Raw genomic sequence first — 26,713 nt, 5'->3', positions numbered from 1 at the left:
GTGGTGTGCCACAGGATTTTTTAATGTAAAAAAGTGTGCCACGGCAAAAAAAAGGTTAAAAATCACTGCCTTAGACAGTATGTTGGTCAGACCTCACGTAAAGTTGGAAAACGTATTAGAGAACATCTGTCCTATGTATCTCAAGACAGAGCAGTATCGGCATTAGCCAGACATTTTCTTGAAGTTCATGAGGGAAGAGTTGACACCTTCAGGTGGCAGGCTATCGAGCAAATTATCACACCACGTCGTGGTGGTGATAAGTCACAAATACTCCAAAGACAAGAAATATATTGGATACACAAGCTCGGTAGCCTGCTACCTGGGGGTTTCAACTCAGAGTTCGATATAATCAATTACTGGCATAGATGAACTTATGATTGTTCAATATATATATTTCATACCAATATACATTTCACACCTATGTCCCCTCATATAGTTTGATTTTATTTATTATGTAATAGATGTATTGGGACCTTAACACATTTTGGCTCCCATATATCTTTTTTTACTATGCGCTTATAATCTCTTTTTAGGTATACAATGAAAATGATCGATATACTGTTAACATGTAAATATATATAGTCATTGCTTTCATGGTAGTTTCATTTAACATGTGGCTCCTTTGTTATGATCCTACTATGTGTTTAACAAAAATAATTTACTTTTATTTTTTTAACGTGATTATAATCTCTTTAATTGTATGCACTGAACAAGATTGTTATATTGTTAACATGTAATCATATATAGTTATTGCCTTCATGGTAGTTTCATTTAACATGTGGCTCCTGTGTTATGATCCTACCATGTGTTTAACAAAAATTGAATTTTTGAATAAGTTTTGAATAAGACCGTTATACTGTTAACATGTAATCATATATAGTCATTGCCTCCATGGTAGTTTCATTTAACATGTGGCTCCTTTGTTATGATCCTACCATGTGTTTAACACAAACATATTTTTCTATTGTGTGTATGCATTGAATAAGATCGCTATATTGTTAACATGTAATCATATATAGTTATTGCCTCCATGGTAGTTTCATTTTTGTGGCTCCTTTGATATGATCCTACTATGTGTTTAACTTAAATTGCATTTTTGTATTCACTACTATCTAGACATCTTTTTAGCAGCCAAATTTTGAGAATATGTATATATATATATATATATATATATATATATATATATATATATTATTCTGGCTATATGTATGCATATGTAAATTTTTACACCTGCTTCTGTTTCTGCTGTTTTTAACCACTCCCAAAGGGAGGTACTCCTGTGCATAAAAAGGTGCTCAGGTGTGACTAATTGTACATCTAGGATTACGGCTATCCACGCCGAAACCGGTCAGATGTGTTTTTGCAGGTTTTATGTATAAGTCTTACTGACTTGAATAAAGGCTACGTTTTATTATCCTTTTTTTCACTGGAACTTTTATTCATCATTTGGATCCCACCTTCTATGTGCTGGGTTCTTTTTTTCTTGTTTCATTACATAAGGAAATCAGGGATTCCTTCCTTTCCTAGCACTACAGGATTGTTTGGGAGCTCAGGATGCCTGACACGTCACTACTTGCTTGGGAGGCATTGGACTGTTAGTGAGGAGCCGCGCAGAGTGAGTATATGAATAATTATTGTGACTCCAGCCAATTATGAACTGCTTACACCGGACTACACCCACACAAGAGAAGAGGCACTGAAATCATAAAGTAACGTTTAACACAGCAATTTCTCATGCATTCTTTTGAATTATTGACAACATTGTGTTTAAGGCTGTGAATTACCTGCAGACTGTGCTTTTTGCTGACAGCTGACTTTGGATACGTCATGCAGCAATTTTAGCTGATACAGCCTGGATATTTAAAGCGGTATACATGCAATCATATAAGTTACTGAAGTGTGGCTATTATCACTTTCATGCATGTTGTGTCTTCATTGTGACTTGTAATATCATCCTTACTTCAGAGTTTTACCGTATTAGGACCAGTGTGCCATTATTATTGTGTGGGACATAACGGTTTTATTTTATTTTGGCTTGGTAGTTGAAATCCTGAATGAACAGTGTTTATTTCTCATACACTCCCTGCCAGTTGCGCATGGTAACAGCTCCCCCTAGTCTTTCTGTTTCACTCTGTGAACTGTTTTACCTTTTTTTTTATAGTACTTGAGAAAAACAAAATTTATGCTTACCTGATAAATTTCTTTCTTGACATGGTGAGTCCACGGAATCATCAATTACTGTTGGGAATATCACTACTGGCCAGCAAGAGGAGGCAAAGAGCACCACAGCAAAGCTGTTAAGTATCACTTCCCTTCCCACAACCCCTCAGTCATTCAACCAAAGGAAAACGAGAGAAAGGAAATTACACAAGGTGCAGAGGTGCCTGAGGTTTATATAAAAAACTGTCTGAAAAACAGGGAGGGCCGTGGACTCACTGTATCAAGAAATAAATAAATGTATCAGATAAGCATAAATTTTGTTTTCTTTCTTAAGACACGGTGAGTCCACAGAATCATCAATTACTGTTGGAAATCAATATCCAAGCTAGAGAACACAGATGATTAGGGAGGGCAAGACAGTTAACCTTAACAGAAGGCATCACTGCTTGCAGAACCTTTCTCCCAAAAGAAGCCTCAGCCGAGGCCAAAGTATCAAATTTATAGAATTTAGAAAAAGTGTCCAAAGAAGACCAAGTCGCAGCCTTATAAATCTGTTCTACAGAGGCCTAATTTTTTAAGGCCCAAGAAGAAGACACCGCCCTAGTGGAGTGAGCTGAAATCCTGTCAGGAGGCTGCTGACCAGCAGTCTCATATGCCAAACGAATAATACTTCTCAACCAGAGAGAAAGAGAAGTGGCAGTAGCTTTCTGACCCTTACGTTTTCCAGAAAAGTAAACAAACAATGCAGAAGACTGACAAAAGTCCTTCATAGCCTGCAGATAGAATTTAAGAGCCCACACAACGTCTAAATTGTGCAACAAGCATTCTTTATTAGGAGGATTAGGACAGAGAGAAGGATCAACAATTTCCAAATTAATATTACTGTCCGAAACAACCTTAGGAAGAAAACCAAACTTGGCACGGAGAACTGCCTTATCTGCATGAAAAATGAGATAAGGAGAGTTACACTGCAAAGCTGAGAGTTCAGAAACCCTCTGAGCAGAAGAAATAGCAGTAAGAAACAAAACTTCCAAGATTATAACTTAATATCTATGGAATGCATAGGCTCAAACAGAGCCTGTTGTAAAACTTTAAGAATAAGGTTAAGGCTCCAAGGAGGAGCAACTCATTTAAACACAGGCCTAATTCTGACTAAGGTCTGACAAAAGGATTGTAAATCCGGCACGACCGCCAGACACTTGTTCTTCTTTAAAAGGGCCTCCAGCTTCTTATCCATAGGATCCTTAAAGGAGCAACTCAATAGGAATAGTAGTTCTCTTAGCCAGAGTGGAAAACACTCCTTCTGCTTTGGGATTGATCTGCCATGATTTCTTGATGGAGTCAGTCACAGGGAACATTTTCCTGGAAACAGGGGAGGGAGAAAAAGGAATTCCTGGTCTCTCCCATTCCTTGGTAATAATTTCCGTGGCACGGTCTGGCACTAGAAACACCTCCCCAGGTGAAGGAACATCAAAGTATCTATTTAACTTACTAGACTTTTTAGGGTTGACATCAATAGGTGTATCGGAGCAGTCCAACGTAGCTAAAAACATAATTTATGTAAGAACTTACCTGACAAATTAATTTCTTTCATATTGGCAAGAGTCCATGAGCTAGTGACGTATGGGATATACAATCCTACCAGGAGGGGCAAAGTTTCCCAAACCTCAAAATGCCTATAAATACATCCCTTACCACACCCACAATTCAGTTTATTGAATAGCCAAGTAGAGGGGTGATAAAATAAGGAGTAGAAAAGCATACAAAAAGAGGAACTGGAAAAATAATTGTGCTTTTATACAAAAAAACATAACCACCATAAAAAGGGTGTGCCTCATGGACTCTTGCCAATATGAAAGAAATTAATTTATCAGGTAAGTTCTTACATAAATTATGTTTTCTTTCATGTAATTGGCAAGAGTCCATGAGCTAGTGACATATGGGATAGAAATACCCAAGATGTGGAACTCCACAGAAGAGTCACTAGAAAGGGAGGGATAAAATAACAGCTATTTCCACTGATAAATTGAATCCACACAATAAATAAGTTTTCCTTGAAAACACATAAATCAAAAGCAGTAGAATCAAACTGAAACAGCTGCCTGAAGAACTTTTTCTACCAAAGACTGCTTCAGAAGAAGCAAATACATAAACATGGTAAAAACAATAAAAGTATGCAAAGAAGACCAAATTACTGATTTGCAAATTTGAATAACATAAGTTTCATTCTGAAAAAGCCCAAGAAATGGCGACTGAACTTAGTAGAATGAGCTGTACAACTCTGAGGCGGAGCCTTCCCTGCCTCAAAATAAGCCTTGAAAACCAAAAGCTTTAATCAGGATGCCAAAGAAATGGCAGAGGCTTTCTAACCTTTTCGGGAACCAGAAAAACAGCAGATAGACTAAAAGTCTTCTCAAATCCTAGTAACTTCGATATAGAATTATAAAGCTCTTACCACATCCAAAGAACTCAAAGAATTCTTTAGTACTAGAACACAAAGAACTACTAATGTTGTTCAAATTCACAACCTTAGGGAAAAAAGAAGTCCACAAAACAACTTATCTAGATGAAAAAATCAGATAAGGAGACACACAAGAGAGCTGATAAATCAGAAAACTCTTGTAGCAGAAGAGATAGTCAAAAGAAACAACACTTTCCAAGAAAGTAGATCATCTTCAAACCAAATAAGTCTCCAAAAAGGAGAAATTAATAAATGAACAGGCTTGATACCAACCAAAGCCTGAACAAAACATTGAATATCAGGAAGTATAAACAATCTTTCTAGAAAATAAAACAGAAAGAACAGAGATTTGTCCCTTCAAAAAATTTGCAGACAAACTTATCCAAACCATCCTGAAAAACTGTAAAATCCTAGGAATTCTAAAAGAATGCCAAGAGAATTTATGAGAAGAACACTATAAAATATAGGGTTTCCAAAACTAATAATACATGTTCCTTGAAACAGACTTATAAGTCTGCAACATAGCGATAAAAACTAAGTCAGAGAAACCTCTATGACTAAACACTAATCAATTTCCATACCCCCAAATTAGTAATTTGAGATCCCGATGGAAAAAGAGCCCCCAGAAAAAGAGAAAGCGGCCAAGAGTGGCAATTTGGACATCTGAACAAGATCCACATACCAAACCTGTAAGGCCATGCTGATGCTATCAGAAACACATGACACTGTTCCAATATATTCTTGGAAATAACCTTTGGAAGAAAAAAACAGAGTTGGAAGGATGTAGTCAGGTTGCAAAACCAAGATACTGCTAATGCATCCACCATCTCCACCTGAGGATCCCTGGGCTTGAAAAGGTACCTGGGAAATTGAGAATACACATCTGTATAGAGACACCACTCTCCCGGATGTAAAGACTGACGGCTGAGATAATCCACCGCCCAAATGTCTAAAATTGTAGAAAATAGACAGGAGATGAATTCCATCTAAAACCGTATTAAAGATACTTCTTAATTGCTTAAGGAACTACGAGTCCCTATTGTTGATTGACATATGCCACAGTTGTGATATTTTCTGCCTGAAAGCAAAAAATGAAAAAGGTCTCTCCTAAAAGAGGCCAAGCCTGAAAGAGCTCTGAAAAAATAGCACAAAGTTCTAAAATATCGAATAGAAACCTTGCCTCTTGAAGTTTCCAAACCCCTTGTGCTGTCAAGACACTCAGACAGCTCCACAACCTGTAAAGCTTGCATCCATTAAGAATACAGTCCAGGAAGGACAGAACCATGTCTGTATGAGACTTTGTCAGATGGTAGGACGACGCTTGGATCAGAATATCGTCCAAATAAGGCGCCACTGCAATACCCCCGGCCTGAGAACCGCTAGAAGGGACCCTAGAACCTTTGTGAAGATCCTGGGTGCTGTGGCCAATCCGAAGGGAAGAGCCACGAACTGAAAATGTTTTTTCAGGAAGGCAAACCTTAGGAACTGGTGATGATCCCTGTGGCTAGGAATATGAAGGTATGCATCCTTCAAGTCCACGGTAGTCCTATATTGACCCTCCTGGATCAATGGCAGAATTGTTTGAAGAGTCTCCATCTTGAAGGATGGAACTCTGAGAAACCTGTTTAGACTTTTTAGGTCTAAAATAGGTCGAAACGTGCCCACTTTTTTGGGAACCACGAAAAGGTTTGAGTAAAACCCCTGCCCCTGTTCCAGTATTGGAACGGGACAAATTACTCCCATAGTAGAGAGGTCTTTTACACAATGTAAGAACGCCTCTCTTTTTATCTGGTCTACAGACAATCGTGAAAGAAGAAACCTCCCCCTTGGGAGAGAAACTTTGAATTCCAGTTGATACCCTTGGGATACGATTTCCAGTGTCCAGGGGTCCTGAACATCTCTCACCCAAGCCTGGGCAAAGAAAGAAAGTCTGCCCCCTACTAGATCCGGTCCTAGATAAGTATTTGTCCATCTTACACAATTTCTCTGGTGGTACCACAATAGGGTCACAGTCATCCAGAGTCGCTAAAACCTCCCTAAGTAAAAGACGGAGGTGCTCACGCTTAAATTTAAAGGACATGACGTCCGTGTCCGTCTGAGGTAACGCACTTCCCGAATCGGAAAGTTCCCCCTCAGATAGAAGTTCCCTGACCCCCAATTCAGATCCCTGTGAGGGTACATTGGAAATAGCTTACAACGCATCAGAGGGTTCAGCATTCACATTGACCTCTGTCCTACGAGGGACAAAAAGTCAGAGGGGGTTCCACAGTGGCATCTAAACACATAGAGCATCCTCCTCAGTGTCAGACATGTTAAACAGACTAGCAATACTAATAATAGTCGTACTTTGCTTAAATATTGAGCTCTGAATTAAACTGAATGCGAAAAAAATTAATGCCAAAAAAACTGTACTGCGACTTTAAATTTTAAAAGCGCAACTATTTTTCTGAAACCTGCAAAAAACTTTTTTGACCAGAAAAAAACTATTTTAAAGTGCCCAAAATACTCCCTTAATATTGCATCCACTTGCTTAGATATGCAAAAATACGATATATATCGATTATAACAGGATTTTATTAATTATTTAAATATGGCCCCTGCACCACGCCACAGCTCTGCTGTGGCGCCTACCTGCCCCCGGAATGTACTTGTTGTAGCTGATATAGCGTGAAAGGACTTTTCGATAGGTTTGTAGACAACTTAGACCTCCAGAGCCCCAGCCTCTGCTTGCTATGCGATCCGGATGAAAACTGCACGTCTGAGCGCGCAAAATTAGGCTCTGCACACCGTGGGCGTACTCTAATCCGGACTAAGACCTGCATGGGTCGCAGTACAAATAACATGATGAATGAAATAAAAAGTATATGCCATGTGCCCTCTTGTATAAGCAGACAAAATCGTAACACTGCAGTCCTGCATCCAGTAATAAAGTTAACAGCCATCAAGCAAAAACCGCATCTCCCAGCTTCCAGCCCAAGATAAGCCACAAAGGTCTTTACATACTTTTGGCAAATAAAATAAAATAAAGGGATTTCAGGTAAACCATTTCTTTTCATTAGTGCATACTGCTTACCCTTCCCCATATAGGGGACAATGTCAGCCTGTTCTGATGCATCAAATCTCCTCAGAAACAAAAGACTGCACATACCTCAATGCTGCTTGTAGCAAGACACCGTTCTCCACACTGAAGATCTTCTCACACTACCTTCAGCTGTGTTGTGGGAACCATCATGGATCTTAGATAATGTTCGCTAAGATCATCAACATCAGGGCAGAAAATAAGATGTCTCCACTCCTCTTGGGAGGCAATAGACTGACAAATTCCCCCTGAGAAAAATAGTACTCACTGGCACCATTTTAAAAATAAAAAACTTCTTGATTGAAGAATCTAAACTAACACCTCACTTTACCTCTTCCTATTACTAACAGAGGCAAAGAGAATGACTGGGGGTGGTGGGAAGGGAGAAGCTATATATACAGCTCTGCTGTGGTGCTCTTTGCCACTTCCTGTTAGCAGGAGGTTAATATCCCACAAGGATGAAATCCGTGGACTCGTCATATCTTGTAGAAGAAATTATTATACTATGTAAAGATGCACCCACCTCGTCTTCAGCCATAACTTGCAATAAGAAGAAATGATTCTAAAATGCTCTGTTACCTTTATGTTTAGAGGGCAGGCATACACTTCCTCTGCCGATTCCTGAGGTCACCACAGGCACTGCTGTAAGCGAAAGAATCCGTTGATGTGTCAGTGGCTATGTTAACAGGCAACTCCACACAGTCCAGCAGAAACAGTATCAGAGTACACAGGAAAGGCTGTGTCCATGGAACGCTCTACACATCAGATGCTGCAAAGTCAGTGAGGTGGAGTCTCCGGTCTCCCGCCATGGCTCAAAGGAGAGTGTGTGTGTGAGAAAGGATACAGCTGTGCTGCTATGCAGCCAAGGCAAGTCTACTCGCTACGGCCAAATATACATACAGAAATCCAGGAGAGGCGCACCGCAGCCAACAGCACCAGGACTCACGTTGTAAAAAAATAAATCTTTAATTAAAGAAAGCTCAATGGCCAGGCAAGCACACAAGATAAAAATCATCTGTTGTGTGTCAGGATACAACGCAGACGCGTTTGGTGAGCATGCAATATGGATGAGGAGGAAGTGGAAAGTTATGTTCTTAGAAATTTTGATGAGGATACAACCAATTTATATGAAGAACTCTCCTATACAATTGACAGTCTCTGTTTTGAAATAGATACTCTCAGAAAAAAAAGACATTAAATTTGATTTTAATAATGATAAAAGAAATTTCCTTCTTTTGTTACATATGACCCCGAGTTTATTACAAAATGGAATAACGTCCTGGACATTTGTTCTTTTGCACTAATTGATATTTTAATTGATTACAACAAGAAACAAAGACAAGTAATACTGCAAGAAATGAGAGAAATCCAAGAAAAACTAAAGGAAAATCAAAAGAACAAAGAATTTAAAGAATATGACAAACATTTTGAGCTTAACATGAATAGCTTCAAACAAGAATTATGGCAATTTAAATCTAATAAAATGACCAGAGATAAGAGGGACTATGATTCCAATCAGGTGTACAAATGGACACAAGATGAATATTCTAAATCTAGATTTTATAATAATAAAAAGAAAATATATAACAACAAGAAATTAGGCAAACAGAAGGAAAAAACAGTCACCTTCTCTAATACAGAGTATGAGATGGACTCGGATAATGAAAATGTGGTAGAAGAGAATGAGCCAACTGTCTTTCAATCACTACAGAGCATGGATGCCGCAGAAGTCAATAATGATGAGTCAAAAAACGGGGATGCCTTGATACCGGCCACAAGCAGAAAAAACACAGAGGTGGAAGGGGCAAAACCAAAAAAGCTAAACAGCATACCCAGATATGCAAATCGACAACACACAGGCAATTACCAACAGAAGAAATATGTGACAAGATCACAAGGACAGAAACACCAGAACTAGATTCTAAATTACATGTTTTGAATTTATCAACTGCAACCTTGGACAATGTACAAATCAAACTCTTGTCCAAGGGTCTGAATTTCGTGCCCTCTGCTCATTTTAACCTGATTGAAACCATTTTGGATGTCAATAAATATGTGCGTAAAATGACTTTACATAAGCATTTTCAGGGGGTCGATGAGCAGAGGGCATGGGAATCTTTAGAATACTCAAATATAACTAATGGTGTAACTAGTGACCTGTTATCCTTTTCCGAGCTGTGCTCTGTGAAAGATCTTAGGGAATTAGCGAGAGAAAACACTACATTAAGATTTTGTAAAAGAAAAAGAGATTAAATTTGATCATGTAAAAAAGAAAAGCACATTTTACCCTATACATGCCAGTCCTAAAGCTCTTGACATCTTTCAAAAAACGATAGAAGAGAAGCTTACAATACTCAATGATCACAATCTTCAACAGTCCAAATGATTTTGTAACCTAACTCAAAAGGAGAAACAGGCCCTAAAAGCTCTATCTTAAAATGAAAATATCCTCATTAGACCTTCGGATAAGGGGGGCAATGTGGTTGTCCTTAATAGGACAGACTACATTGTGGAAGCCAAAAGGCAATTGGATGATAGGGAAGTTTACTGTATACTAAAAAGTAATCAGACAAAACAATATAAAAATGAGATGATAGGTCTTATTTTAATGGAAAAACATAATAATATCATTAACTCCACTACAAAAGAAGCTCTTATTCCTTTACATCCTATAACTCCCATCTTCCTTTACTTCCCAAAGATTCACAAGGACCCTATTTTTCCCCCAGGGCGCCCTATTATTGCAGGGATAAACTCTCTAAATGAACCTTTAAGTGATCTAGTTGATGCCTTTTTACAGCCATTAGTAAAGGGTTTATTAAGCTACATTCAGGATTCTGACTAAATTGGACAAAATTAAATGGGAACCTAATTATAGATTCCTGGTTGTAGACGTAACTTCTCTGTATACTTGCATACAACATGACAAAGGCATTACAGCTCTAGAATTCTTTTTGAATACGTATAGCTAATATGAACCTGCCTCTAAGACGTTTTTATTAAGAGCAACAGAGTATCTTTTAACACACAATTTTTTTATGTTTGGTAATGAGTACTTTCTCCAGAGACGTGGAACGGTCATGGGGGCTAAATTTGCCCCCTCTTACGCCAACCTTTTTATGGGTTGGTGGGAGCTGTTCCACGTCTTTGGAGAAAGGAATCCCTTTAAGGAAAAAATCAAACATTTTTACAGATACATAGACTATCTGTTTTTTGTCTTTGAGGGTAGCGCTCATGAAGCAGATGTATTTTGTGAGTACCTAAATAACAATACATGTGGTGTCAAATTCACGGGGGAACACAATGCAAAATCAATTAACTTTCTTGATTTAACAATTACAGCCAACAATATAGATGGTAGAATAGAGACTTCTTTGTATAGAAAGCCACTTCGGGCAATACTACATTACAGTTTGACTCCTGTCACCCCAAACATATCCTCAAAGGTATCCCAAAGGGGGAATTCATTAGAGCCAAAATAAACTGCACCACTGAGAAGATGTATACAAAAAACTCTGAACTGATTACAGCCAGACTAAAACAAAGAGGCTACAATAATACAATTTTGAATAGTGCTAAAGACAGTATCAAAGATATCCCTTGGGAAGACCTACTTAAATACAAAAAAAAGAGGAACACAAGTAAACAAACCCACACCTAAATTTATCACTACATATAGCACTGACTACTACAAAATTCCTATTTTATACATTGATCCAATTTTGAAAGAAATAGTGCAACAAGGTGTAGAATTTGTATCTAAAAGAGGTAAAACATTGGTCAATCATTTATCTCCCTCTGATCTACCTAATAAAATTAACAAAAGCTGGCTCAAAGTAAGAAAGGGTTTCTACAGATGTAGGAGAAATGGCTGTAAAACGTGTGAACATGTCTCTAAGGGTGATATTTTTACATCCAACACTACCTAAAAAACACTACCTAAAAGGCACATAATATCAATTTTTACATTAATTGTAATACTACTCATGTAGTATATTTGCTTACATGCCTTAGCTGTAAAAGACAGTATTGTAGGTAAAACAAAGTGTCCTGTAAAAGATAGGTTTTGAGAACACCTACGCTCAATTGACAATGAAAAACGACACTCCTGTTTCAACACACTTCAAAAATCTACACAATTCTATGTCCAGTCTATCCCTACAAGGGATAGATCCTGTTCCTATATGGAGATGTGGAGGTAACAGAGAGGAAAAACTGAATAAACGTGAGGTCTTCTGGATTTTTTATGTTGAAAAGTTTTTATTCAGGATTTTACAAAGACAATAAGCAATAATCATACATTCCAACATCTGTAGGTCACTTAGTACATAATAAATACATTCCAATAACATAGTGTAACATAAATTTTTTATCTATTCTTTATACCATTGCAAAAGGTGTTGCAGTTATGCCATGTATTCTTCACCTGGCCTGGTCCACCCCCCCCACCCCTCCCCCTAAAAGCTTCATGGTAATGGATGTAGGGTTCCCATTGTAACAGGAAGGACTCTCTGTCATCTAGAAGATATTCGGCCGTGGCACTTGCTTTATCAAAGTGATATGATATCTTTTGTTTGATTATGTCGAAACTAGGAGGAGATCCTTGGGCTATGCTTAGTCTTACTATCGTAAGTCTTTGTATCCTTGGGCTATGCTTAGTCTTACTATCGTGCAGATCCATCTGACTAACTTATTATTGTGTTTAGAGAGTCCTGGGATCGGAAAGTGAAGCAGAGCCTGCTCCATCGTTAATACAATTAACAATCTTTTGGAATATCTCGCTCACTAGGGCAGAGGTATGATCCCAGATCTCCTTAACATGTCTGCACTCCCACCACATGTGTGGGTACGTTCCTAGTGATTCGCATCCTCTGTAGGTCTTCTGGATTTTCTCATTGAAAACCAGTAGTCCTCAAGGGTTAAATATGAGAAGGGACCTAGATCTGTTTACCTAATTATGTCATACCTCTATATTATTGGGTTCTTTCCATCTTTCTAAAATGCAATTTCTTTTAATATATTTTCAGATGAGGGTTATATATGTATTAGTCTACACTAATATTACCAGTTGGTTTATTACACACTAGTCTTTTTTAACTTAATATGAAATATATGTGGACATTACTAACTTTGTACATTAACCAGTTTTGTATAATGGGGGATTAAATTCAAATATCCTATGTAGGAGAATAATATAATTAACTGTCATAACAATTTTAAATAGGATACACTTTTATTAGAGCCTTATACTTCCCTAAAATGGTACAAAAATGCATTATGTCTACAAACTTGACACACAGTAATATATTTAATCCTCTATATTTGAAATATTTGCAATATTTGTAACATTACAGTATGTTTTGTCATCTGGTTGTTTAAAGTATGTATACGTTTTTTTAAAATATCCTGATATATATGGAGGTGTGTGCAGGTTACACTCTATTCAGTGAACAAGTGAGCATGCTCACGAAACGCGTCTGCATTGTATCCTGACACACAACAGATGATTTTTATCTTGTGTGCTTGCCTGGCCATTGAACCCTTTTTGTGCTTTTAAACTTGTGCCTTAATTAAAGATTTTTTTTTTTTACAACGCGAGTCCTGGTGCTGTTGGCTGCGGTGCGCCTCTCCTGGATTTCTAAACGAAAAATGTACAGTCTTATATTATAAAAGATTTCTTCCTTTATAGAAATATATTTTTCCTTAATAACCCCTTCAGCCAGTCCCATATGAGATACTATCTCTCATAATAAGGGAAAATAATTAACCCATTAAGTATCTCTAACACATACATAGTGCCTGCAAGCTGCCCTTAGATGTACCATCAATAAAATGATAAAATATGCACCAATAAGATCCAGTGGAGGAATTAACTCCTTAAAGTGCAAGCCTTCAGTACCTAGAAGACAAAAGCACTTACATGAGGATCCAGCTGCCGGGCAAAAAGAAAGCTTCTAAGGTGTGACAGAACACTGCATTCCCTATTTAGGGACCTGTAGACAAAGAAAAAACAGAGTAACCAACTCTGGTTTTCTACAAAGGGGTAGCAATGGTGTTAGAAGTAAAGCAATGATCACCTCACCGCCTTCTAACTGCTAAAAGCCGCCATTACTCTTACTAAAGAGATTGACATGGACACAGCTTGACCCCAATCCTTGCTTGCAGGGAAAAGTACCGATTTAAATGATTAAATCTTTTCAGACACTCATCTTTGCCATCTTCCCAATCATAGAGGCAAATAATGACTGTGGGTTATGGGTAAGGGAAGTAACACGTAACAGCTCTGCTGGGGTGCTATTTGTCTCCTCCTGCTGGCCAAGAGTTGAATAGCCCACTAGTAATTGGAATGAAGTCATGGACTCTCCATGCCATAGGAAAGAAAAACAAATTTTCTATCCACTGGGTTTTTGAAAGAAGTGCTAGCCTCTAATGGGATAGTAGTATCTAAAGGGATAGTAAGTGTACCTGTTAATAGCCTGCAAGCTATGTGAGTGTCATGTACAGTGTCTTTAATTACCTTACTACCACAGACTATACTTTGCTTATCCTCTGCAGACAGACTGCGTCCAGTAAAGAGCCCATGCAGTGCTGTGTACATCACAGCAGAGGATCTGGGTAAGGAGTATATTGTCGAACCAACAGAAGACACCTGTGGCAGAATTGTGACTAACTCCTCACTGGGAGTGATCGTGTCACTGCCCAATACTCCAAACTCCCCACTGTCTCTACCTGAGGGGAAAAATGGACCTCAAATTGGTCTGAGGATCCCTCTCAAAAAGAATCTAGAGCACATAAATTCTTCACCTTGCCCAGTGAAGACAAAGATAAGACTGGCATACCATAGGGGTGGGAGGGATGATATGCTCTTAGAGTTTTGGGAATCTTTGCCTGATCCCAGTGGCCCGGAGTTTCATTCCCAGGAGTAATTGATCATTGACTCTCAACACCTTATGAAAGAAAAAGTAATTTAACTATAGAGGGTGAAGTAACTATCAAATAAGTACTGGCTGGATTCATTTGATGACCTCTTGTAAATAGATGTAACCTATGTATGTCTTGCACGATTAAGACAGAAATCCTAAAAACTGCTATTTGTTTATGAATTGTTTTCCCTAATAATAAAACCTTTTGGATTTAAAGGGAAAGTAAAGACAAAATTAAACAAATTGATTGAATAGAGCATGCAATTTTAAACAACTTTGCATTTGACTTATATTATCAATTTTGCTTTGTTCTCTTGGTATCCTTTGTTAAATAGTAATCATAGGTGAGACAGGAGCGTGCACATGTCAAACCATCGGGCAGCAGTTTTTGGAACATTGTTTATAGCATTGTTATATATAGTCACAAACACTGTTGCCACAGACTGCAATAGACATGTGCAAACTTCTAAACTATCAGCCTACCTAGATTTAGTTTTGAACAGAGCAAATTTTATAACAGAAGTGAATTATGACTTTACCGTCCCTTTAAGTACTGCTATATTTGTTTTTGGAGCTAATGAAGGAGCTAGAAAACATTTTGCTATGCAGTGGCAGTTTTAGAATTTGTATTAAGTAAGCACATCAGCCCCATCGCTAGCTACATAGTTTAGTTTGTGGTTTTAAATATCATGTTCTAATAAAAAAGCACATCCACACCTCTTAGCTTTAATGCATTTCTATATATAAAGCGTATCTCCTTCACAAACGGAAAGAAAAAGTGAAGCACCGCAGTACGTGTGTGTGCGTGTGTGGCGTTTGTGTATAAAACAAACACAGAAAGCATGTGGTTCTCTTACCGTCTAGCAATATAGTAGAAAACAGGATTGCCTGCTTTTGATGTCCCTGCTTGGTAAAATATATTTAGGGTTTTCAATGCCTTAAATTCTTCCTTTTCATGTACCTGGTGCCTGAAGAGAAATTAAAAAAATTGAGGATGATGATAATTATTAAATACAGAAATATCTGGTTTAGTAAAGAAAATGCTTTCTTGTGCGTTACCTGGTCATAAATTCTTCAAATTTGGAACTTGTGAGATTAAGACTAGACCAATGTGTGTCAGCCACTGGCTTGTGTTCTGGTGGACCAAGATAGGCAAGAAGTGTTGCCATTTTGTCAAAAGGTCTTCTTCCGACAGCTTTGTGATCCCTGAAAAGAAAAAGGAAATCTATCAGTTTCTCAATTCATTTGTATATAATGTATTTCCTGTTTCTCCATTAAATGTCAAAGCTATTAGCCACAGAAAATTAGCACAATTTACTATAGAAATTCTGTAAACAGTGGTGGACTTTAAACCCTATTCCAAACCACTTACAATGATTACCTTGATACTCCTTGCACCAAGATAACAGCAAACATATTTCTACCACTATGATGTAATATTGACCTATAACCATGAATAAAAAAAAAAAAAAAACTATGCTTCTATGGAACAAAACAGACTACAAACGTAAACCTATGTACAAAATTACACATACTAACAAACGCGTGCGCACATACACACACACACATATATATATATATATATATATATATATATATATACACACACACACACTAGGGCTATGTGATAAAAGGAATATCGCGATTTTGGCCATGAAATATCGCAATTTTTAAAATATAACTGTTAAACATACATTTCTCAATAAAAAAATGCATTAAACTGTATTTTAACATTAAGACGCTGGAATATTATCCATTTAGCTTGATGGTGTGAGTGATTGATCTCACTCTGCAGGCCATGGGGAACGCAGCACAACCAGGCAAAAGGTTGGTTCCTAGAGGAATAATACGGAAAATGCAGACATGCCAATTACTTGTTCTAGTTTACTGTACGGTTATGAGGTGAGCAGGGCCTTAGGACACTGGATTTCACATATAGGAAAGTGTTGACATCAATCATAACAGAGACACATCAAGTGTACTTTTCTTACCTTGATTAGTTTTTCAATGCTTTGACTAAAATGGCTATACCCTATCCTATCCTTTCAGCATAACATAGCTGTGTTGAGAAGTCTTTGCAAGAGAATGTGATCCTTTTAGAAGAACAGAGGAGAAAACAAATCTGAAAAGCCCAATTAGATGGGCTTTTTTTTTTTTTAAAGCAATTTGCTCAGAAATAATGCCTTGCTATTTTCTGCACAGGTAATAACTAAGTTCAACAAAAGATTATTTATGGTCAGAGCTTTTACACTTGCAAAGGAAAGCAAATGTTTTGCATGTGTTTTCCAAGGTTAAGAGTTTCTTTTAATGCCAGTGAAGTGACAAGTACTTACATTTTCTTCAATTAGAAGGCAAGTAGAGGTACAAGGATGTTTTCCCTTTTCTCTCTTTCTAAGAGCAGTGTTAAAAAAACACGGAGGTGCCTGCAGCCCCAGATTGACAACTAGAGCCAGATCTCAACCACCTAAGCATTCCACCGCCTAGATCACTGGCGTCGTCTAGCTGCACTTGCCATGGTTAAAAAAAACACTGTGGTCCAAGTAGCCCCAAACTGATAACTACAACCATTAAGTGGTTGCTATCTGGCTGTAGTTGTCAGTCTGGGGCTGCGGGGACTGCCGTGTTTTTTAACCAGGCAGCTAGATGCCGCCAGTGACCTCGGCGGTGGCAGGCTTAGGTGGTTGAGATCGGGCTGTATTTGTGAGTCTGTGGCTGCGGGGACCGCTATCGCTATGTTGTTAAAAACACATTCAGCCCCCGACACCATGATCCCAGCGCACACCTCAATCTTTACACTTTTTTTTTCTACCTCTTCACTTATAGGTTCACGTCGTTGGCATGATGTTCTTCCCGGGTTCTGTCAACATCAAGCCTGGAGGACTCTGCCTCTTATAAAAAAAATCGCAATTAATCGCACAGCCCTAATACACACACATATGTCCAATATTCTGATTGTTTGATATAATGTAAATGGTTAGCAAGACCAGCATTCTGATTCAACCGTTTATATGTATAAATAAGTTATACAGTAGCCAGACTAAAATAAACAAATCACTATGCTTGAACAGATAACGCAATGGAATTTTTCTCTATACAGACTATATCCATATCAGTATAGAAAAGAAAAGCTATAATTAACTCAGCAAGAACCAACATTGCGACATCATTCATAGTGATGAAATCATATAGCTAACCATCTCTGCTGCAAATTTACAATGAAGACAGCACAGGTTCTAGTCCTAGTCTAGCACAATTAACTATCATTAGAGACTTTGGCCTCTAGTTATCAAAGTCTGGCGGACCTGATCCGACAGTGCGGATCAGGTCTGCCACACTTCGCTGAATACGGCGAGCAATACGCTTGCCGTATTCAGATTGCACCAGCAGCTCACAAGAGCTGCTGGTGCAACGCCGCCCCCTGCAGACTCGCGGCCAATGGGCCGCCAGCAGGGGGTGTCAATCAACCCGATCGTACTCAATCGGGTTGTATTGTGGCGATGTGTGTCCGCCTGCTCAGAGCAGGCGGACAGGTTATGGAGCAGCGGTCTTTGTGACCGCTGCTTCATAACTGCTGTTTCTGGCGAGCCTGCAGGCTTGCCAGAAACACGGGGCATCAAACACTTGATACATATGCCTTTATATGCAGATATGAATTTAAATACCATTAAAGTGAAGTTCAGTACAAATCGAGCGAAAATGCTCTCAAAATGTTTGATCCCGTGGGACTTTTAAAAAAAAAAAAAGACTTTTAGACTTGCATACCAAAGGGCAGTATGCATTAAATATTAATTTACGTATATAATAAAAAGCACACATTATCTATTACCAAGTATAGAATGGCAAATAGTCTCTATAAAGGATGCTGCTGCTGTAATATGGTTGAGAAACACATTGGATTGTTTAAAGATTACCATAATACATTTTAAAAAGCTTGGACATTGTGATTGAACCAGTCTCTGCTGTCTTTTGGTGTTTTCCTACAAGAGAAGACATTGGCTAGCGAGCTGTATGGGAGGTTCAGAATAGCTGGGAGACTGTGAGAGTCTAGTGACGTGTGAGCTTTCAATATTCTATGCTCCTTTCTCATTGTTCAGAAGATTTTCCATTATATGGCTCCTTTGTCTAGTTTTGTTTCTAATATTTCTACAACCCTGCGGTAGTATCTGGATTATCTCAGGTCTGAAATAAAATATTTTAGATGTTTTTACCGATTAACTGAATTAGGGACAGATTACGAGTGGAGCGCTATTGTTAGTGCGAGGAGTGTAAATGCTCAAATCCATATTACAAATGTTTAAGTTACCGCAAATTTGTTTGTGTGCACTTGCGGTAATTTACGCTCCCCATATTTTCTATGGTCATTGAGCGGCAAAGTCTGCTTGTATTATAAGTTGAAAGTTAATGCGATTGCTCTAACACAATCGCATTTAAAACTCAAACCGGTCACTTAAAGGGCCACTGTAAGTTAATATTTTCTATGCCTGTTACTAACTAACTACCCCAAATACGCTTTTTATCAATAGAATTTCATTAACATATCTCTACCGTATATCAGAAATCTTGTCTGCAAATTTGTTTTCCAAACCCACTCCGTGGGTATCCTTTGCTCTGCACCAATCCGTTTACAATACCTAGGTTTCAAAATGGCGCTTTAAACACAATTTCATTGGTTTAAGTATTTTGAACACAGTGTGCTGAAAATAGTGGGCAGGATAACGTGACATCATTGGGGAATAAAAGATATAACTTTTATAACGTTATGAAACTTCGTTTTGGAGAAAATATAGGTCAGTAGGTTTTAATTAATGTTTATTAACTTTAATAAACCCCAAACCCCCCCCAAAAAAATAACCTTACCTGAAAAAACAAAACTAGCAAGAGTCCATGAGCTAGTGACGTATGGGATATACATTCCTACCAGGAGGGGCAAAGTTTCCCAAACCTCAAAATGCCTATAAATACACCCCTCACCACACCCACAATTCAGTTTAACGAATAGCCAAGAAGTGGGGTGATAAAAAAGTGCGAAAGCATATAAAATAAGGAATTGGAATAATTGTGCTTTATACAAAATCATAACCACCACAAAAAAAGGGCGGGCCTCATGGACTCTTGCTAATATGAAAGAAATGAATTTATCAGGTAAGTTCTTACATAAATTATGTTTTCTTTCATGTAATTAGCAAGAGTCCATGAGCTAGTGACTTATGGGATAATGACTACCCAAGAAGTGGATCTTTCCACACAAGAGTCACTAGAGAGGGAGGGATAAAATAAAGACAGCCAATTCCTGCTGAAAATAATCCACACCCAAAATAAAGTTTAACGAAAAACATAAGCAGAAGATTCAAACTGAAACCGCTGCCTGAAGTACTTTTCTACCAAAAACTGCTTCAGAAGAAGAGAATACATCAAAATGGTAGAATTTAGTAAAAGTATGCAAAGAGGACCAAGTTGCTGCTTTGCAGATCTGGTCAACCGAAGCTTCATTCCTAAACGTCCAGGAAGTAGAAACTGACCTAGTAGAATGAGCTGTAATTCTCTGAGGCGGAGTTTTACCCGACTCAACATAGGCAAGATGAATTAAAGATTTCAACCAAGATGCCAAAGAAATGGCAGAAGCTTTCTGGCCTTTTCTAGAACCGGAAAAGATAACAAATAGACTAGAAGTCTTATGAAAAGATTTCGTAACTTCAACATAATATTTCAAAGCTCTAACAACATCCAAAGAATGCAACGATTTCTCCTTAGAATTCTTAGGATTAGGACATAATGAAGGAACCACAATTTCTCTACTAACGTTGTTTGAATTCACAACTTTAGGTAAAAATTCAAAAGAAGTTCGCAACACCGCCTTATCCTGATGAAAAATCAGAAAAGGAGACTCACAAGAAAGAGCAGATAATTCAGAAACTCTTCTGGCAGAAGAGATGGCCAAAAGGAACAAAACTTTCCAAGAAAGTAAGTTAATGTCCAATGAATGCATAGGTTCAAACGGAGGAGCTTGAAGAGCTCCCAGAACCAAATTCAAACTCCAAGGAGGAGAAATTGACTTAATGACAGGTTTTATACGAACCAAAGCTTGTACAAAACAATGAATATCAGGAAGAATAGCAATCTTTCTGTGAAAAAGAACAGAAAGAGCAGAGATTTGTCCTTTCAAAGAACTTGCGGACAAACCCTTATCTAAACCATCCTGAAGGAACTGTAAAATTCTTGGTATTCTAAAAGAATGCCAGGAAAAATGATGAGAAAGACACCAAGAAATATAAGTCTTCCAGACTCTATAATATATCTCTCGAGATACAGATTTACGAGCCTGTAACATAGTATTAATCACAGAGTCAGAGAAACCTCTTTGACCAAGAATCAAGCGTTCAATCGCCATACCTTTAAATTTAAGGATTTCAGATCCTGATGGAAAAAAGGACCTTGTGACAGAAGGTCTGGTCTTAACGGAAGAGTCCACGGTTGGCAAGAGGCCATCCGGACAAGATCCGCATACCAAAACCTGTGAGGCCATGCCGGAGCTACCAGCAGAACAAACGAGCATTCCTTCAGAATCTTGGAGATTACTCTTGGAAGAAGAACTAGAGGCGGAAAGATATAGGCAGGATGATACTTCCAAGGAAGTGATAATGCATCCACTGCCTCCGCCTGAGGATCCCGGGATCTGGACAGATACCTGGGAAGTTTCTTGTTTAGATGGGACGCCATCAGATCTATTTCTGGAAGTTCCCACATTTGAACAATCTGAAGAAATACCTCTGGGTGAAGAGACCATTCGCCCGGATGCAACGTTTGGCGACTGAGATAATCCGCTTCCCAATTGTCTACACCTGGGATATGAACCGCAGAGATTAGACAGGAGCTGGATTCCGCCCAAACCAAAATTCGAGATACTTCTTTCATAGCCAGAGGACTGTGAGTCCCTCCTTGATGATTGATGTATGCCACAGTTGTGACATTGTCTGTCTGAAAACAAATGAACGATTCTCTCTTCAGAAGAGGCCAAAACTGAAGAGCTCTGAAAATTGCACAGAGTTCCAAAATATTGATCGGTAATCTCACCTCCTGAGATTCCCAAACTCCTTGTGCCGTCAGAGATCCCCACACAGCTCCCCAACCTGTGAGACTTGCATCTGTTGAAATTACAGTCCAGGTCGGAAGCACAGAAGAAGCCCCCTGAATCAAACGATGGTGATCTGTCCACCATGTTAGAGAGTGTCGAACAATCGGTTTTAAAGATATTAATTGAGATATCTTCGTGTAATCCTTGCACCATTGCTTCAGCATACAGAGCTGAAGAGGTCGCATGTGAAAACGAGCAAAGGGGATCGCGTCCGATGCAGCAGTCATAAGACCTAGAATTTCCATGCATAAGGCTACCGAAGGGAATGATTGTGACTGAAGGTTTCGACAAGCTGTAATCAACTTTAGACGTCTCTTGTCTGTTAAAGACAGAGTCATGGACACTGAATCCATATGGAAACCCAGAAAGGTTACCCTTGTCTGAGGAATCAAAGAACGTTTTGGTAAATTGATCCTCCAACCATGATCTTGAAGAAACAACACAAGTCGATTCGTATGAGATTCTGCTAAATGTAAAGACTGAGCAAGTACCAAGATATCGTCCAAATAAGGAAATACCACAATACCCTGTTCTCTGATTACAGACAGCAGGGCACCGAGAACCTTTGTAAAAATTCTTGGAGCTGTAGCAAGGCCAAACGGCAGAGCCACAAACTGGTAATGCTTGTCCAGAAACGAGAATCTCAGGAACTGATAATGATCTGGATGAATCGGAATATGCAGATATGCATCCTGTAAATCTATTGTGGACATATAATTCCCTTGCTGAACAAAAGGTAAGATAGTCCTTACAGTTACCATCTTGAACGTTGGTATCCTTACATAACGATTCAATATTTTTAGATCTAGAACTGGTCTGAAAGAATTCTCCTTCTTTGGTACAATGAAGAGATTTGAATAAAACCCCATCCCCTGTTCCGGAACTGGAACTGGCATAATTACTCCAGTCAACTCTAGATCTGAAACACATTTCAGAAATGCTTGAGCTTTTACTGGATTTACTGGGACACGGGAAAGAAAAAATCTCTTTGCAGGAGGTCTCAACTTGAAACCAATTCTGTACCCTTCTGAAACAATGCTCTGAATCCAAAGATTGTGAACAGAATTGATCCAAATTTCCTTGAAAAAACGTAACCTGCCCCCTACCAGCTGAGCTGGAATGAGGGCCGCACCTTCATGTGGACTTAGAAGCAGGCTTTGCCTTTCTAGCTGGCTTGGATTTATTCCAGACTGGAGATGGTCTCCAAACTGAAACTGCTCCTGAGGATGAAGGATCAGGCTTTTGTTCTTTGTTGAAACGAAAGGAACGAAAACGATTATTAGCCCTGTTTTTACTTTTAGATTTTTTATCCTGTGGTAAAAAAGTTCCTTTCCCACCAGTAACAGTTGAAATAATGGAATCCAACTGAGAACCAAATAATTTGTTACCCTGGAAAGAAATGGAAAGTAAAGTTGATTTAGAAGCCATATCAGCATTCCAAGTTTTAAGCCATAAAGCTCTTCTAGCTAAAATAGCTAGAGACATAAACCTGACATCAACTCTGATAATATCAAAAATGGCATCACAGATAAAATTATTAGCATGTTGAAGAAGAATAATAATATCATGAGAATCACGATGTGTTACTTGTTGCGCTAAAGTTTCCAACCAAAAAGTTGAAGCTACAGCAACATCAGCCAAAGATATAGCAGGTCTAAGAAGATTACCTGAACACAGATAAGCTTTTCTTAGAAAGGATTCAATTTTCCTATCTAGAGGATCCTTAAACGAAGTACCATCTGACGTAGGAATAGTAGTACGTTTAGCAAGGGTAGAAATAGCCCCATCAACTTTAGGGATCTTGTCCCAAAATTCTAATCTGTCAGACGGCACAGGATATAATTGCTTAAAACGTTTAGAAGGAGTAAATGAATTACCCAAATTATCCCATTCTTTGGAAATTACTGCAGAAATAGCATCAGGGACAGGAAAAACTTCTGGAATGACTACAGGAGATTTAAAAACCTTATTTAAACGTTTAGATTTAGTATCAAGAGGACCAGAATCCTCTATTTCTAAAGCAATTAGGACTTCTTTAAGTAAAGAACGAATAAATTCCATTTTAAATAAATATGAAGATTTATCAGCATCAACCTCTGAGACAGAATCCTCTGAACCAGAAGAATCATCAGAATCAGAATGATGATGTTCAGTTAAAAATTCATCTGTAGGGAGAGAAGTTTTAAAAGATTTTTTACGTTTACTAGAAGGAGAAATAACAGACATAGCCTTCTTTATGGATTCAGAAACAAAATCTCTTATATTATCAGGAACATTCTGCACCTTAGATGTTGAAGGAACTGCAACAGGCAATGGTACTTTACTAAAGGAAATATTATCTGCTTTAACAAGTTTGTCATGACAATCAATACAAACAACAGCTGGAGGAATAGCTACCAAAAGTTTACAGCAGATACACTTAGCTTTGGTAGATTCAGCACTTGACAGCGATTTTCCTGTAGTATCTTCTGACTCAGATGCAACGTGAGACATCTTGCAATATGTAAGAGAAAAAACAACATATATATAAAGCAAAATTGATCAAATTCCTTAAATGACAGTTTCAGGAATGGGAAAAAATGCCAAAGAACAAGCTTCTAGCAACCAGAAGCAATAAAAAATGAGACTTAAATAATGTGGAGACAAAAGTGACGCCCATATTTTTTCGCGCCAAATAAGACGCCCACATTATTTGGCGCCTAAATGCTTTTTGGCGCCAAAAATGACGCCACATCCGGAACGCCGACATTTTTGGCGCAAAATAACGTCAAAAAAATGACGCAACTTCCGGCGACACGTATGACGCCGGAAACGGAAATAGAATTTTTGCGCCAAAAAAGTCAGCGCCAAGAATGACGCAATAAAATGAAGCATTTTCAGCCCCCGCGAGCCTAACAGCCCACAGGGAAAAAGTCAAATTTTAAGGTAAGAAAAATGTTAAATTAAAATGCATTATCCCAAATATGAAACTGACTGTCTGAAAATAAGGAAAGTTGAACATTCTGAGTCAAGGCAAATAAATGTTTGAATACATATATTTAGAACTTTATAAACAAAGTGCCCAACCATAGCTAGGAGTGTCACAGAAAATAAGACTTACTTACCCCAGGACACTCATCTACATATAGCAGATAGCCAAACCAGTACTGAAACGAGAATCAGCAGAGGTAATGGTATATATAAGAGTATATCGTCGATCTGAAAAGGGAGGTAAGAGATGAATCTCTACGACCGATAACAGAGAACCTATGAAATAGACCCCTTAGAAGGAGATCACTGCATTCAAATAGGCAATACTCTCCTCACATCCCTCTGACATTCACTGCACGCTGAGAGGAAAACCGGGCTCCAACTTGCTGCGGAGCGCATATCAACGTAGAATCTAGCACAAACTTACTTCACCACCTCCATCGGAGGCAAAGTTTGTAAAACTGAATTGTGGGTGTGGTGAGGGGTGTATTTATAGGCATTTTGAGGTTTGGGAAACTTTGCCCCTCCTGGTAGGAATGTATATCCCATACGTCACTAGCTCATGGACTCTTGCTAATTACATGAAAGAAACAACAGGTATGTCTATTATAAAACCACACTTAACCCCCCCCAAAAAAAAACAAAATAAAAAACCTATACTAACTCTTGAACTACAGCAATAGCCCTTAAAAGCGCTTTTTGTAGGGCATTGCCTTAAAGTGACCGCTCTTTTTCAATTTAAAAAAAATCTCCAACACCAATCTAAAGTAACCCCCCCCCCCAAATAAATTGCCCTTTAGAAGGGCATTTAGCTCTTTTGCAGCCCAAAATAAAATAAAATTGAAAAAACACACACCAAAAAAATTCCTAACACTAAACCCCAAAGATTGTACTTGCCAAAGTTGAATCCGGGGAGCAGCACCACATCTTCATTTCAGCAGCGGTCTTCTATCTTCATTCATCGTCTTATCTCCTGTCACCGATGTCCTCTTCATACAGTCACCAGCAGCACACTGAGTGCTCTCTTTATATAGGGGTACCCTTGCATTTCTATTGGTTGATTTTCAATTTCAAATTCTAATCCGCCAATAGAATGAAAGCAGCTGGTGATCGCATGAAGAGAACGTTGGTGACAGAAGATGGATGAAAATAGAAGACTACAGCCGGACTAAAGACTAAAGAGCTGCCGTCTGGATACACCTTTGGTTAAGATTAGGGTATTTTTTTAAATTTTATTTTGGGCAGTAAAATAGCTAAATGCCCTTCTAAGGGCAATGTCCAGCCAAATGCCCTTTTCAGGGCAATTGTTGCGCGACAGGTTAGCACACAAGCGAAAAATATTTACTTTTGACTTAATATGCACACAATCCGATGCGTGCAAAGACCAGAAGTCAAGCAGAGTAAATGTGCGAGCGGGAACCAATGCTCCACTTGTAATCTAGCCCTTAAAGGGTATTTAGAAGTATTTTTATATTACAAGACTGCATTTAAAATATCAAGATTCTTATACTTAAATATTTTTTTTTATAATATGGCTCATATCAAATTTTGGTGGGGACAATGTCATAATATCAGCCCTACAGGTTAAGATAACTTTAAACACAGACAGGGGACACATGTTGGCTCCATGATAAAAGGCTGGATAGGCAATACATATGAATACCTTTCTTGACATTGTATGGAATACTTCAAGAGATTTTTAACTAAAAAATCAGTTTCAAAATCAATACGTAAACAATAATCATAAAAAAAAAATATGGGGAGTTTAACAATGTTTAATATGCTGAAATAAAAATAATTACTAATAGTGTTTAATGTATTGCTTCACTTGCATAAATGACCATAAATGGAAGAAAGTGTATTAAAAAAAAAATAGAGCTTGTAATTTCTCCACTATAGTGTCCCTTTTATAACTTGTTAGAGCATGTCATTTTTTCACTACTCTTTCGGAAACTCTATGGGTTTGACCTTTGCAAACAGGTTGAACC

General features: G+C 38.2%; 1 protein-coding gene across 7 annotated transcripts in view; it reads right to left on the bottom strand.

The window, feature by feature from the left end:
* Positions 1–26,713, bottom strand: part of NF1 (neurofibromin 1) — a 1,508,106-nt gene that overhangs the window by 463,922 nt on the left and 1,017,471 nt on the right. For all 7 annotated transcript variants that reach the window (XM_053707520.1, XM_053707522.1, XM_053707523.1 and 4 more), the window contains 2 exons: positions 15,683–15,829; positions 15,481–15,591 (listed from right to left, as the gene is read on the bottom strand). In XM_053707520.1, coding sequence (XP_053563495.1) covers positions 15,481–15,591; positions 15,683–15,829 — 258 coding nt within the window. The remainder of the gene's footprint in view (positions 1–15,480; positions 15,592–15,682; positions 15,830–26,713) is intronic.

Source organism: Bombina bombina, chromosome 3 (assembly GCF_027579735.1).
Source record: "Bombina bombina isolate aBomBom1 chromosome 3, aBomBom1.pri, whole genome shotgun sequence".
Lineage (NCBI taxonomy): Eukaryota > Metazoa > Chordata > Amphibia > Anura > Bombinatoridae > Bombina > Bombina bombina.
This window is presented reverse-complemented; position numbering and strand designations above follow the sequence as displayed.